This window comes from Siniperca chuatsi, linkage group LG21, assembly GCF_020085105.1.
Source record: "Siniperca chuatsi isolate FFG_IHB_CAS linkage group LG21, ASM2008510v1, whole genome shotgun sequence".
Classification (NCBI taxonomy): Eukaryota; Metazoa; Chordata; class Actinopteri; order Centrarchiformes; family Sinipercidae; genus Siniperca; species Siniperca chuatsi.
In genome coordinates this window covers 16,583,950-16,599,041 of record NC_058062.1, presented here as the reverse complement: position 1 = coordinate 16,599,041, position 15,092 = coordinate 16,583,950, and the positions used below count along the sequence as shown (strand labels likewise).

General features: G+C 41.1%; 1 protein-coding gene across 5 annotated transcripts; it reads left to right on the top strand.

Annotated features, from left to right (window-relative positions):
• The first annotated feature begins 2,504 nt into the window (after window positions 1–2,504).
• On the top strand, window positions 2,505–14,866 carry LOC122868616 (cdc42 effector protein 1-like). 5 transcript variants are annotated; one of them, XM_044180752.1, is made up of 5 exons: window positions 2,660–3,070; window positions 7,687–8,222; window positions 8,947–9,058; window positions 9,421–9,971; window positions 12,856–14,866. In XM_044180752.1, exons 4-5 carry the CDS (start codon window positions 9,518–9,520, stop codon window positions 13,494–13,496), a joined length of 1,095 nt encoding a protein of 364 aa, XP_044036687.1. In that variant the 5' UTR covers window positions 2,660–3,070; window positions 7,687–8,222; window positions 8,947–9,058; window positions 9,421–9,517; the 3' UTR covers window positions 13,497–14,866. The 5 variants fall into 5 exon arrangements, with proteins under 5 accessions (XP_044036684.1, XP_044036687.1, XP_044036688.1 ...); XM_044180749.1 differs by adding an exon at window positions 2,505–2,600 and having other exon boundaries at window positions 2,900–3,070; window positions 7,687–9,971; XM_044180753.1 differs by lacking the exon at window positions 8,947–9,058.
• Window positions 14,867–15,092: the final 226 nt, after the last annotated feature.

Sequence of the window (15,092 nt, the reverse complement as noted above, 5' to 3'; positions counted from 1 at the left end):
TTTTAGACCCTGCCTAAGTACTCTTTTTTGTGTGTTTTACCAACCAGTAGAAGTTGCTAATGCAGCAACAAATACATGATTAATAGAGTTTGATGGGTCTCTTCACACATTTGCTCGCTCCATGTTTTGGGTATTGAACCCTCAGCCCCTGTAGGCTTAAAAAGGTTTAAAGCTGAAGATTTAAAGCTCTCTTCTTTGCGAAGGGCCACAGCTGTAACTTAACCGCTCAACTTGGATTCACAGCAATGACATCTCAAACAGACATTGTTCCACATGTTCAGTATGTTCCAAACAATATTTGCATCACTAGAAAATCACTAATAATAATGTATAGCAAAGAATTGAGTGTTTTTGAATACATACCATATTTTTGGGGGGAATTCTTCAATTTTTTCAGAATGACATGATTTTCAACTCCTGAAAAACGTTTTATATTCAAGCTAACTTTATGGTGTTCCATTACATTCATATTAAGCCTGTCCACATGTTAAATCACCCAATAAACTCATTATCGTGCACATATATATTTAGTTCAGTGAGCGTTTTGGAACATACTCAACATCAATAGCTGAGAAATGGATTATGTTGGAGGAATGGTTTGAGATGTTCTGTGGAAGCTTTGCTACAATATAAAGGGTGAGAACTCAATAGATAGATTTTGGTGAGGTATTCCTTTAAGACTTAGTTTCTTTAATTTAATAGAAATAGTCAACAGGGAATAACCAGGGCTGTTGAGAAGCCATATTCTGTTCTGGACCTTTTCTGAAACACATGTGACTCCTAAATTTAGACCAGGTTTCTAAAAACAAAGGTGAACCGTCACTGTTCAGTGACTGTCAGAATTAAGTGTTTCATTATGTGTCTGTGTGTTCATGTCTATTTTTTTTATTGTAGCCTAGAAAGCAATGAGGACTGACATTACAATGCTCTATTGTCTGTGAGCCAACACTCAGCTTCCTGGTGGGTCAGAATCCACGGAAACAGGAGCGCAGTCCAAACAAAGACACAGGGGTTGACTTCTTTCATCTACCCCTTAACCCAACTCTCCATATATCAACCCATACCCCCAACTGAACAGTCCCACTTCTCGAAACAATGTTCTCCAAATGCACATCTGGGTTTTATGACAACAGGAGTCTAACCTGGATCCATCCTCCAGAGACAAAAATACCCACCACGAAGAGTGATGCTCTGGGTGAAGAGGAATCACCTTTACACTAATTCATACCTGACTTGTTTAAATGTGTTTTTACTGGATGCAGCTTTTTGGTCTGAGTGACAGTAATGATAGTGAGCTGCTGAATACTAAATGAGTGTCAGCATCTGAAAAGAGTTCAAGCTTGGCTGCCTCTCTGATTTGTGAAAAAGTCATTTCCTGTGAAGAAAAACTTCTTCTGTCTTGGAGACTTCTCATCCTGTTTGACTAGCACTGCTTCCTCTCTACCTCCTTCTCTTTGCTCCTTCCATGCCCATGAGCTCCATGTTTTGGTCTGTTTGTCCTCTTTTATCTATGTTGGATCTCTGTTCCTACAACAACTTAAATGTACAATGATGATTAAAACACAATTTCACACAGTTCTTGACAGAGACAACAATATTTTCAACATGATAGCTTACGGTGTCGGATTTCCTGTCACTGCTTTCCTTTTCCTCGCCCTCACATTCACTGCTCATCAGAGAGCGTCTGATACTTTGCAGCTGTTGTCAACGGGAGCTGCTCGCCCTACCAGACTCACAGTGAAGATGATCCCTCCATTTCTCATGTGTGTTCTCAAGGCCCTTCCACCCCACCTCACCTCCCTTCACATCACCTTCTCTTCGCTCAACTCCCCTTTTGCCCTTGCTCGGAGTTGACTGCCTTTTCTCCTCAGCCTCCTCTCCTGTGTCCACTCTGCTCCCTTTTCTCTTTTATCTCATCCCTCCGTCAATTCATGCTCTCCTGTGTTTCCACTGTTTCCCCACACGTCATGGGATGTTCATTTCTAGTTAGTAAATTGATTTCTGTTTGTCAAATCTGCATCGTGGCCCCTCGGCTTGGACATTTGGGCTGCTGTTCATCCAGAGGAATCTCTTGAATGTTTTTGTTTTTATTTCTCAGCAACAGCCTGTGCCAACACTAACCTTTCCTCCATTAAGTTAAACTTTATACCAGATGTAGAGATGTGGAGCTTTCCACAAAGAAGTGCAGGATCAGAGGTATTACTATGATCAAATGGTTAAAAATGCCCTTTGAAAAATGATCTTATCCTGATGTACACATGTGCACACTCTCACACACATGCACACCATTGTTGCATGTCCAATTGAAAGCTGGTGATGAGTGTATTTTGTCAAGAGAGAGGTGAAGAGGGGTCACAGAGAGAAGAAAGGTTGATGACACCCACGGGAACTCTTAAGAGATCATGTTTACAGAGCTGAGTAAAGGTCAGAAGATGATATCTGAGTGTGTGTGTGTTTCATTGTGTTTGCTCCATATCTCAGCTCATGTTTCTGATTAAATATCCATTGCAGGCTATCCTCAATTTAAAGTCGGTTCACATGTCAAACATTTGTCATTTCTTGTGCAATGGCAGACAGAGAGGATCCAAGATGACGACCTGGTGAGTTCAAGCATCAGGAGGCTCCGCACACACACACACACACACAGACACGCTGAAATCACAAACATGCGCACGGTGGTTTATTATTGCAGCCTCTGGCCTTGTCTTTCTTCATCACACTGGCTCCTTTGATGACCACAGACTAGAGAGAGTACAGCACAATACACACTTCAGGCATCTAGCTACCTCTTTCTGGATTAGGGTTAGGGCTTCATTCAACATCCATTGTTATTTAGTCGTTCACGCTTCTGGAGTCCACCCACCTCCCCCTCCTCCTCTTCCTCTCCATCTCTTTCCAGTCCACTTGTCAGCAGCAGCACAGAGCCGCTGCACCGCCGCGTAGCACTGATGCAAAGTTCATGTCCGAGCGGAAACACACGGTCCAGACCACAAACCGAGGAGGATGACAGAGACAAGAGGTTGTGAAGCTGTCTCTTTGCGAAGCGACTGCGCTCTGACTTTATTTTAAGGTAAGATTATTCTGATAAGCGGAGTTTGTAAATCACTTTTTTCGATGTATGTTGCGGAACCTGTACTGCAAATAGCTATGGGTCATGTCAAAATCAACAGCAACAGTTATTTACAGTAAGTTACTACACAGTCTAAATGTAATCCAGTCTTGTTGGCTTTCTATAAAATAACGTTTGAGTGCATCTCTGCGTAGAAGAAGTAGAGAGCAGTGAGGGCAGCAAAGTGTCGCTTCATCTTGGATCTCTTACAAAATCACCACATAATCTTTTGCATGCTTATGCCCACGTGCGCCTGACAGACACGTTGTTGTCACATACTGTATGTCTTTATACTGTTCATGAATCAGCATGCATATAGTCTGCACTTGTTGAATACAGTGCTACAGTGCTGCATCACTGCGCACATAGTTGGTTAAAAGGTGAGTTCATGTTTCTCTTGGCTCATTTAAATTATTCAGAAAACGTGCTTGATTGCCAATTAACAGCATTTATCAGCTTTAAATAACATCTGGCAGGCAAGCTTGAGACAACTATCGGAGCTCTAGAGAGGCCAAATAATCTGTGTCCAGATTGCAGGTGCATAAAAAAAATATATCAAGAGGAAGAGTCTCAAAAATCCTGACAACATACAAAACAAACTGCATCGTCATAAAATAACAACTTTTCCAAATGCTGCAATTTGGCATCCGACCTAATATGATCCACTGCAGTGTTTGCACTGTTTAAAGTTGAACCGTTTTCATGAGCACGTACACTACATTACCCTCTACCTTCTGTACATCCTCTTCTACAGCATCACTTCCCATTAGTTCAGTGGTGATTTGTTTTTTAGGTCATATTTCATCAGAACTTGCTATTGAAAACTGAACTGTAATATATGTCATTTGACTTCACACAGCGTTACATCCTACAGAGTACCATGAACTACAGCTCGGGTCCTGCTGAGGTGGTGTTTGGTGGAAACAATCTAAATCAATTGGTCACTGTGCTCCTCCAGCGGAACCACAGAACAACTCTCCTAGAGTTGTGCCTGATCTCAGATCAGTGGGTTGCCAGCCTGTCAGGGAGGTGGCGTCATGGTTAGACTGTCCTTCAACCATCCAAACATCTGGCCTGCTGAAGTGTAGGTCTTAAATGGACAGTGACCTTTGTCCTGCCTGCAGAACGACAAGCAAAAAACCAAAACACTAAACTAAATATATGCATAATAATGGGTTTACATTTCCAATGTGGATAGGTTTTATATGATCATGATGGCACACCCTGAAGGTAGCTGGGAAATATTATGTTTTTCAAGTGGTGAAGATCATGACACAAAAAAGTCAACAAGTCCTCCAACCCTTACGACCACATAGGTCGTTTGTTCTTATCCTCTAATACACCCACAGGAGCGTATCCTAAATTAGCGCCCCTACTGGTGACAGTTGAAGACGGGCTGCAAGCATACCTTACGTAAATCACGTGATTTAAATAACTCAACGCTGACGTTTGATTTAACGTCACCTGACTTCCTGGTTTGCTCTAGTCATAATTACGACGACCACTAGAAGTCGCTAAACGTAAACATGGGCCGTTGCTGCAAGCAGCTTATTACGACCCATGTTTACGTTTTTCTGGTGAGGACAGTCTGAAAAAATAGGACAATATGAAAAACCTTAAAAATCGAAAGAGATAGAGTGAGCAATCAAGGTGGAAATGGAGGCCACGGCCATGGAGTCTACCCTGCCGAAATTATACAGACTTTTAAAACAAGACTTAGATTGAGTGTTCCTTTAACTGTGCCTCTCTCTGTTGTGTTTGTTTGTTATGTTTTCTATGTGGAAGTTTCCATGCTCTGTGTTCAGCATGGCTATTCAAATTGCATGAGATGTGTTTGCACTTCACTGTTCCTTGGCCTAATTTCCCCTGTGTTCTGTTGTCCCATACATAAAAAAAGAACTCTCGAAACTAGTGAATGGTGGCAAGGGTTAAACCTGACCATAAAGATTGATTTGGTTGCTTAGCCTGCTGTTTTTTTTTTTTTTTTGCAATGTTTTCTTTGAAGTCTTTGTGCGCTGTAGAAGACGTCATTAAACTAGTTGGTCTAATGTTCAGTGATTCTTATCTCAAATGTCTCTCCTTTGAGTTATTTTGTTGACTCAGTAGTGCATTAAGGAAAAGGAGAGGGAGTGAAGAGGAGGTTAATTTACAAGTCTGAATGACACATATGTCACATCACACATACCTGTGTTCACAGTCTGACACAGTCAGACAACATCATGAACCAATGTCATCACACTCAGATATCATACAACCCAACCAGATATCATCACATTCATAAATCATCACAGTTAGCTATCACTGCAGTGCAGAGACACATCCAGACACCCTCACCGTAAGGACCTGGCAGGCCTTGGAGTGTATTGCCACGTTGCAGCTGTAGATCCTTGTAAAGTGAGTGCATGTTGTATTTTGGAGCTATGCGTAATGTTCAGGGTGTTCTGACCTCAACCACAGTTTGCTGGTGCCGTGCTGTAAAAGGACCATGGTCCTCCGGTCCAGCGGAGGAAGCAACCTCAGAGCTGACCCACTGAGACACAGCCCTGTGTGTGTGTGTGTGTGTGTGTGTGTGTAAGTCCATGTACGAGTGCACAGATGAATCTCTTTCTGAGCTGCTGGGATTGAACAGTCCATCAAATGTCCTCGGAGCCCTTTTCTGCAATTCGTGGCTCTGTGGTACCAGATGTTTGACTAACACAGTAAATCTGCTTGCAGCAGGGAGAGTGACAGAGAAGGGAAGCATGTTTGTCAGTGTTCATGTGTGTGTGTGTGTGTGTGTGTGTGTGTGTGTGTGTATGTTTGTGTGTGTGTTTGTGACAGAGGGAAAAATAGAGAGATAAAAGACAGCAAGATTGAAGAAAGAGGCAAAAATAGTCTGGGGGAAAAGACACATAGAAAAAGGAGGTAAAAATGTGTTTCTCATCAGCGTTCTCAGATCCTTTATTTGATGGCCATAATAGATGTTGTCTGGTCTGCTCTCCCCATTGCACGCTGTTCCCATTACACTTTCCAACCCCATATCCCCCCCCTCCCCATCTGTCTCTGTCTCTGTCTCTGCAATCAGTCAAGCAGCTCACGCAAAACAGGCTTGTTTATGGAAGTCTGCAGGTACAATGTATGGATAAATGACACGTTTAGCAGATCTAAATGTCTTTCTGTGTGTTTCTAATGAGGCCAGTTTTCTGAATATACTTCCCAAAGTGAATTTCTGTGCTGGTATTAGACTTTATTGTACATGAAGAGATCTGAGTTGAGCTGTGTTTTACTGCTCACAAAGCCATGAAGGAAGAAGAAAACCATATAAAAGGCTGATATGGGGGTAAGAGAAATTGGAAGCTATAAAAGCAGGAGAAAAACATGAAAAGCTGTGAATTAGGCATCCTATGACTGAAATGCACCAACAAAATGAAGGACAGATGAAAGAGGTTACAGACAGTGGATGCTATCTGTGATGACCACTACTGAACATTCGTTCTGTTGAAAAACTGGGATTAGTGAAAGATTTAGGGAAGGTAATCTTAGCCCGGGCCAGTGCCCAGTAAGAGTGGCACCATCACCTTGCTCAAATTGTTATATCACAGGTCCAGAATGGCTTGGCAGCTAGACCTTGTCTAGTAACTCCAGCAACCTGCGACATTAATCCAACACTGGCTGCGGTTCGGAGAGGTCACGTGTTTGGAGCTTACAGTGCTCCCTTTGCCCTGGAGTCATTTCTTCAGCAGACAGGAAGAAGGTGCTCGGAGTGTATCCAGGAAAAACAGATACAAAGGGGCTTTGGACGTTGTAGGAAAAATATCTGTCTCCAGAGAAATGGATTTACGATATTCATGTTATGTATAAATCCGTCAGATAGACCTGGCATCTCTGCAGCTCAGTGTGGTTGAACATGCAGACAGTTTTTAATTCAGTTACATTTAAATTATGTAAAAATTAAAAAAGAATGGTAAGGATTCCCTCTAACATAAATATTACATTTGGAACATCGCTACCCACCCATAGAACAACTTAATAAACTGTAACTAATGATTATTTTTTATTACCAGCTAGTCAAGAAATAGTGAAAAATGGCCAGTCCAAGGTGAAGTCTTCAAATTGTATTTTCTGTCCAACCAGCAGTCCAAAACCAGATGATAAAAACCCGCAGCAAAGCAGCAAATCCTCACATTGGGGAGCTGGCACCAGCAAATGTTTGACATTTGTGCTCGATAAATAACTTAAATAATCGATTATCAAAACTGTTGGCAATTTTCTGTGGATTGACTAATCTCCTAATGTGCTAAAATAAATCTAATTATAAACTGTATAAGTCATGTGAGTTAGAGTTAGAAAGTGAACAAAAGACTCTTCAAAGTTCCCGGTGTACTCGGGTTTTATATGTCAAGTTCAGTCCCTGAACAAATTCTTGAGAACCTGCTGACTCCTCTGGCAACACACAGAGAGAAAAACATTCCCAGCATCAGTCAGTCCAAAGTTTTAGTTGCCTGACACATTTATGTGCGCCTGAATGCTCCTGCTCAAGTCTTCGGTCTAGTGTGTAACTCACATCTCTCTCCTTTTCTCTCCATCTGTTCTCTTAGCTGGCCTTAAGTGAACTGAATGAAAACACAGAAGCCCCCCTACCTGGAAACCATCGGAGAACTAAGTGGATTGAAGAAGGCAGAGAGCAAGTGAGGGAGTCAGAGAGGGAGGGAAGACAGAAGGGATTAGCAGCTAATCCAGTGCAAGGACAATCTTGGAGGATGATGCAGACAAAACAGTTGCTGGATTACAGTACCTTACTTTATTGCCCTTTTTAAGTAAGCGTCACCCTCTTTTTTCCTTTGCTCTGGTAACCTCTCAAAAGGTCTGTGTCTTGGGTGCAGAGGGACCAGGGAACAGTGGATAAAGAAGCAGGGCGACAGTCCTGGTGACAGGATGTCTCATGGACAGTGTGGTGCCACACATGGATAAACCTCTTTAGTGGGAAACAGTGTATGGCTGTGGACCCCCACCCCGCTCTCTCTGCTTGGAGTTTGAGGAAGACAAGTGCAAAACAACTTATTGGATGAGACACAGAAGATCCTCTCAGAAGTTGGGATCTATTGAACACACATGCAGAAAGGACTCACTGCCAGTAAGCAACGGAGTGGAGACACTGATGTTTTGACATTCAGCTGTGTTTTGTGATTTACTTTCTTTAAAAGTGAAGGATTATAGAAAATAACTGAAGGTTTCTGAAGCCAAAAGGAGAAGGCAGGAGAAATGTAGATCACTAATCACTAAACAAAGGGATGAACATTTTCCATTTAATGATTTGTCATGCATGTGTTTCATCACTGCTTGAGAACAGTGCATGCAGTGTGGGTGGGATGCTAAAATAAGTTTAAAAACCACAGAGAACTGACATAAGGTACTAATACCAGACATAAACTCAGGTACTAATGCTTGTAGGCTAACCTGAAACCTAAATAAGAGTGTGAAAGGAAGCCACAGTCTGGTGGAAATGGACCGATAAAGTTCCTAAACAGAGTTATTTATGTATTTCATCAAGTGTGCTGGTGCAACACACTGGCCAGTCTCACTTTGTTATTAAAATTCTAACTCTCTGCTTCTTAAAAGCTTCTTTTAAAAAGGTAAAAAGGGTAAAAGGCAAATTAAAAATACTTTGGTTGTACAAGACTTCCTGGTGAGGTGATCCTCTTAGTGTTGCAAGCAAAACACAAGTTGTTCACACACACAGTTCTCCAAGTCTAAAAAGAGATAAGTGAACACAGTGTAAACATCAGTTTGTTTCTTGTCTTTTGTAACACAAACCAGCTGAGTTATTTGACTGAAACTACATCTCAATGTGTTTGCAGTTGCAGCTGGACTTTGTGTTTCTGAACTGTCATTCACTGAACCAAATCTGAACAAGGATCCAGCAAGTCCCACACTCCAACCACATAAGCTGTGGTAACCAGAGCGAATGAAGTAGGACCTTGTAATTCATCTTCTTTGTTATTTTGTCATGAAAGCTGCTGTTGTGCAGGAGAAGTGAGCTGAGTGTTTGGTCATTTTGGACAGATGTGCAGTGCTAGCTGTGCATGAGAGAGAAAGAGGAGAAACAGAACGGGATGTCGACGGGGACTTGACTGACTCTACATCCATACTGGCATCTTTCAGTGTAGATCCAAAAGGGAAACTGTGGGCCGAGAGTGGATGAATAGTTGGCTCTGGCAGTGTGGAGAATGGATTACATACACATTCTCTGCCGACTGAACAACCACATACTTGTGTTTTCTGTTCTCACTGTCCCGGCATTTACAATTTTTTCTCTCTCTCTGGTTTTACAGTGGACCCTAAACTGGAATTTAAACTTGACTGACATGTAATTAGAGCTCAGACACCCTCATTCGAATTAAAGGGAAATTACACAACTTTTCTGCCACCATGAGTCTGGGAAAACTGCCAGGGATTAAGGGCCTTGTGTCTGGCTCTCAGGGGAAACGCCGTTTCAAGAGCGAGCTCTCTGTGGATATGATCAGCCCGCCGCTGGGTGACTTCCGACATACTATGCATGTTGGTCGTGGTGGGGAGGTGTTTGGTGACACTTCCTTCCTTAGCAACTACGGAAGCTCCAGAGATCCAGGAAGTCCAGACTCGGCAAACAGTTCCAAGACAACCGGGTTCTTCACACGTACCTTTCGGCATGTGCGGAAGAACTCTGGGCAGCGGCCGCGAGGGTTTTCCCGTGACTTGTCATCCCCACCACCAGACATCTCACCTATCATCAAGAACGCCATCTCCCTGCCCCAGCTGAATATGGACTCCCCCAATGGGTGCCGACAGAGGGTGCTGTTTCCCAGCTCCATCAGCTCAACAGATGACTCCTTCTGCACATATGGTGAGATTATATAGATAATTACTTCCAGCACGGGACGGGGCTTATGTTAGTAGCAAGATCATCTTCATTAACATGAGCTGAGAAAATGTAATAGTCTCAGAAAAGTGAAGCAATGAAGGATCACACTCAAATATGAGTTTATTAAGTAGACAATAGGGCATGGTGTTATTTATTCATACTTCTATTACTGCTGTGCAATATCCACCATCTCATAATAATCATAATAAGCTACACTTATCTTGACAGTACATGCACTACTACTTATTACTTATATTATAACATTGTATTATTATACCGTACATACTTATCATCAACTGGTAATCCACTCTGTACTTTACATCTTCTATTCCTGTGTGCACTGACGTGATAGTGAGCGGCTGTAACAAAAGAGTTTCCCCTCGGGGATCAATAAAGTATTTCTGATTTCTGATCTGATTACGTCACAGCAGCTACAGTGGTGCAGATTAATTCACACCAAATCAACTTGAGCTGTGTATGTGTGTGTACAGATCTCATCTACATCTAGCACAGTGGTGTGCATGCCAGTAAGGCACAGTTAACAGAAAAAAAGTCGAACCTCACAATATGAACAGGACTATGTCAGTTTTCATACTGGCTGACTTCCATGATGTGCTGATGCTAGGCTAAACCTATAGAAGAAGTTTGGACAAAGAAAGCATATTTTGATGTTATTACTCAACAAGCACTCGCATCCAGGATTGATTTAGTTCACGTATGGACACAAACATTTATTTGAAAGCATACAAAGCCTCTATAATCTTGCATTATCATATAGAACCTGCTGAATGTAGCTAAGCCCAGACACTCATAATCTTTTATTTTAAATGTCTGTCTTCATTTTTATGTGTTCATAAGCATTACCACTATAAACTGAACTGGTATCAGACAAAATTATTTTGAAAGGTCTGAAGAAATAAAGACAATATATAACAATGATTAGTATTTAGAGGGAGATTTTTATTAAAATTTGGATAAAAATCAATAAAGACTGCAATCGAGAAAACATGTAAGCTTCAACAAACCAATTCAAACAACTGTTTTTTGGGTGTTAATATAAAATAATTTAAATAAATAATTTTAAAAAACAAACGAGATTTGGTAAAATCATAATCATCACAGATTATATTCATTAGTTCAAGGCTTAGAACATCACTATAACATAAGATCAAATGGAGCATGTGCATCTGATGAGAAATGTCAAGATCCTGGAAGAGACATACATTCAGAGTATTTTCTTTTATTTTGTTATATTTAGGTTACAGTAACTCAGAGCAGAATGATCATTACAGTTGCAGTTCTCACTGTTCACTCTCCGGCAGACCAAACAGCATAAAGAGCTGCTGAGCTGACTTGGTGCAAACAGGGCTATAAATGCCAGTGAACACACAAACAGAGAGAGTGAGCTTGCCCTCTCCCTTTCAACATCGTTCCCACATTCCTCCAAGACAACCAGCAAACAGGCGGGCTTCTCCTGAGTCATCTGGAGTCACCTAGGCAACACCTGTACACAATTAGGTCTATAAACACAAACACACACAGCTGGTTTGGGAGAAAGAAAGATACTTAGTGGGCATTTCCTGTCATATTTGTGTGCATGTGTCACTGCCTGAATACACAGCATAAACACACCATTCATTATCAGGCAACAGTGTGCTGAGCCTGGACTGGAAAGCCCCTTTTCGTCTCCAGATTCCTTACACAGTTCATTAGAAATTTGCCCAAACTGAGCGATGTGGAGCTAGCATAGAGAGTCAGTGAACTGAAGGATGATGGGAGCATTTTGTCATCAGTGGGTTTCTCAGTTTGTCATCCATGTCATTATTTCCATCCATCTTTTCATATTGTCTCAGTTGTTCTTTACACAAGTTTGTTACAAATGTTGTAATTATCCACTGTCTTAAAGTTCAAAGTCACTGATTTCAGTCTTGAAAATGGATGGATTCACTAATAGTGAAAAAACAAGTATTCCAAAACTATGTACTGTAGGTACCAAATGGGTATTAATTTTAGAAAAAGGTCACCTTTTCTGCAAAGGCTTATAACTGGAAACAAAAACAAGTAATTTAAAGTAAATATAATTTCTCTCAATTTGCTGTACAGCTCTAACCTGCAATTGAAACCTTTAACTGAACATCAGTCACTCTTTACTGGACTAGAAGAAGAGTAGGGATTTCTGGCACAACCTCACCTACTTCCAAGGTGCATGAAGATGGTCAAAAGTCTGACGAGATAAAAACTCCAGCAACGCTTGTATAAAGAACAACTTTATTATTAGACCAACACATTTCAGCTTGCTGTTTTCTACTGTCTGACAGTTGTAACATTAAGTCTATCCAGAAAACTCTGCCTCTGTAGGGAAGTTTCAGTCGTAGGTTACTGGGTTAATACATACTGCCACCCTGTGGTGAACGAATTTAATTACTAGACTTACAGCAGCTGTATGTAACAGCTTGTACTTAAAGGCCACAAATGATTTGCTCTTGATTAGTTTCTTTTTAAATGTATTATGTTTCTGGTTAAAAATAATATGGTTCAGTATATTGTCCAAATCACTGTATTTTGGACAGTGTGTTATTTGCAAACAGATAAAGTTGCAGCTTTAAACCTGAATAAAGGTTGCAGATTTGCATTTTGAGGACTATCAAGTTAACTTCACTCCAGAATCTAACTACTACTGTACACACGTCCCTTAAACATTTCTTGTAACATACCGACATTGAGATTATTCTTGTAGGATTTTATGCTGTAATCTACAAAGTTAAAGTGTAAGAATGTCTCTGAGACGTTTTCTTTATGTTGTGTCATTAGTTCAGATCATTTCAGTGACTCTCAGTTCGGTGTGTTTTCTTCTCTCTGTCTGCAGGTCTGCAGTCTGGGTTTGTCACTCTGCCCCGCCTCTCTCGCCTTGACAGACAGTTTCAAGATGGAGACATCCGGAAAGGGTCTCTACCGGACAGCAGTGGCATCACACTGACACGCTCAGACTCCCTCACCTCGTTCACTGTAGACCTTGGCCCTTCCCTTATGACTGAGGTACTGAGCTTGATTGACAACCCCAGCTGCCTTCAGATGTCCAATCACAGCCAGGCAGCAGGAAAGAAAGAGGAAGGAGAGCAAGAGGAAGAAGAGGACGACAGCTCTCTAACAGAGACGCCTGTGCAGAGCCCTGGGGCAACTTCACCCAACCCTTCCATGGGTAGCGGGTCATTCAGCAGGATCATGAACAACAGGGGGCAGTCTTGTAGCTCTAACTGGACAGAGCAAGAGGAGGAGAGGAGGTCACTGAGGACACCAGATATGAGCGCTGGGTCTCCTCAAAGAGAGGAGCCTGTAATGGAGGCAGAGAGGTTCCAGAAAGCAGCTGACGTGCTGTCTCGCCATTATGGTGGAGGGTCCTTCACAAAGGGAACCAGGATAAGTAGCAACACCACCTCTCCTGCTGTTTCCCACAGCAGCAAAACATCATATGCCTTTTCTGAAGAGGAAGAAGAGATCAAAGTCTAGATGTTGAAACTCTTTCTGAAAGAGAGAAGACACTTCATTGATCCGGTAAAACCATAAAAACTTTCCAGTGACCTGAGTTCTGGGTGTATTTCAAGTCAGAGAGGCTGGACATTGTGTGATATTCTGTCGTTCCTCCATAGAAACATTCTTCCTCTTTTCACATGCATCTACATTGATCATCTACCGGATCCTGGTCTGTATGCAGTTTCTGCAGCATGGATGTTTAACGGTAAACTTGACCCTGGACCTTCCCCTCTCTCTGCACTATGTTGCTGCCGTGATTTTATACAGATTAAACCATTCTAAAGATATAAGTCACTGAATGAGTTTGATGCCACTAAATTGATTCTTGTCAAGTCAAATTATTAATAATGAGTTTCATCAGTAACAAAGATTTAAAATGAAATGAAGTATGAATGAATGAAGTTATCATGGTTTTGGGTTTGTGTTCTGTTATTTCCTGTTTTATTTTGGTAAGTGTTCTACCTCATGTGTGTTTTTTTAGTTTTACTTCCTGTCTGTGTGTGTTTTTTCGCCTCCACTTTTGATTATCTGCCGTGCCCTAATTAGTCGTACCTGTGTCTCGTTGTCTCCCCTACCTGGGTGTATTTAAGTCAGAATGTTTCCGTCGTTCAGTGTCAGATCGTCTTTGTACCAGGTGTCAAGCGGCCTGGCCTTTGGGCACCATGTTTGGTCTTGGACTGATTGTATGTGTTTTGGATTTTATCTGCTCCCTCTTGGATTCATTTGCCTGTTTGGAATGCTCTCCTGGTTTTTTAATTTCTGCCTGTCTGACTACCCATGTCAGCCTTGTGTTCTCTATTAAATCATTGATCTGCACCTGCTCTGCCTCCTATTCTGCATTTGGGTCCTATTCCCTGTTTCTCCTGCTTGACACTAACTATGACAGAAGTTTGTCCCACCTGCATTAATAATATTCGTAACCTTTGACTGAATATACTGGAGAGCAATGAATTTTTAATGGACTCTGATTTTTCTATTTTTTTTTCATACTATACATAATCACTCACTACATAATCATGATGTTCAACAGAAAAATGTATTTTACATAAACACACTCAGGTTCAAAGGTCTGAGGCGTCACGATGAACCTGAAATTTGAGGAACACTGTATAACAACTGTGATAAAACCTCTGTACATTGTGAATAAATTAACTGTAAACAGGAATAACGGTGTTATAAAACGTTAGTTGTACAATTACAGCTGCTGTTCCTCCAAAGTCTACGTGATGACTGAACCTGTAACATGTTTATAGGATTGTTTATCAAGCTTTTATCAGTATTAGTTACTTTTTTTCTAAAATGATATGGCTGATGTAATGAAGTCCTGATTTGCAACAGAAATGTAATTTCATGAAATTTCTCCTTTCATATTTTAAAACATTGTAGACTCACATCAAATTCTCTGTTAAATAAAATAATAAACAAACTACTTTGTTTCAGCCCAAAACAAAAATCAAAGACATTTTAATCAACTTTCAAACTCTGACTCCAGATAATAATTAGATTTAATAAATGTCTGTTTAAGAATATGCACAATGTAAGGATGATATCAACTGAAATATTGCCTGCTTT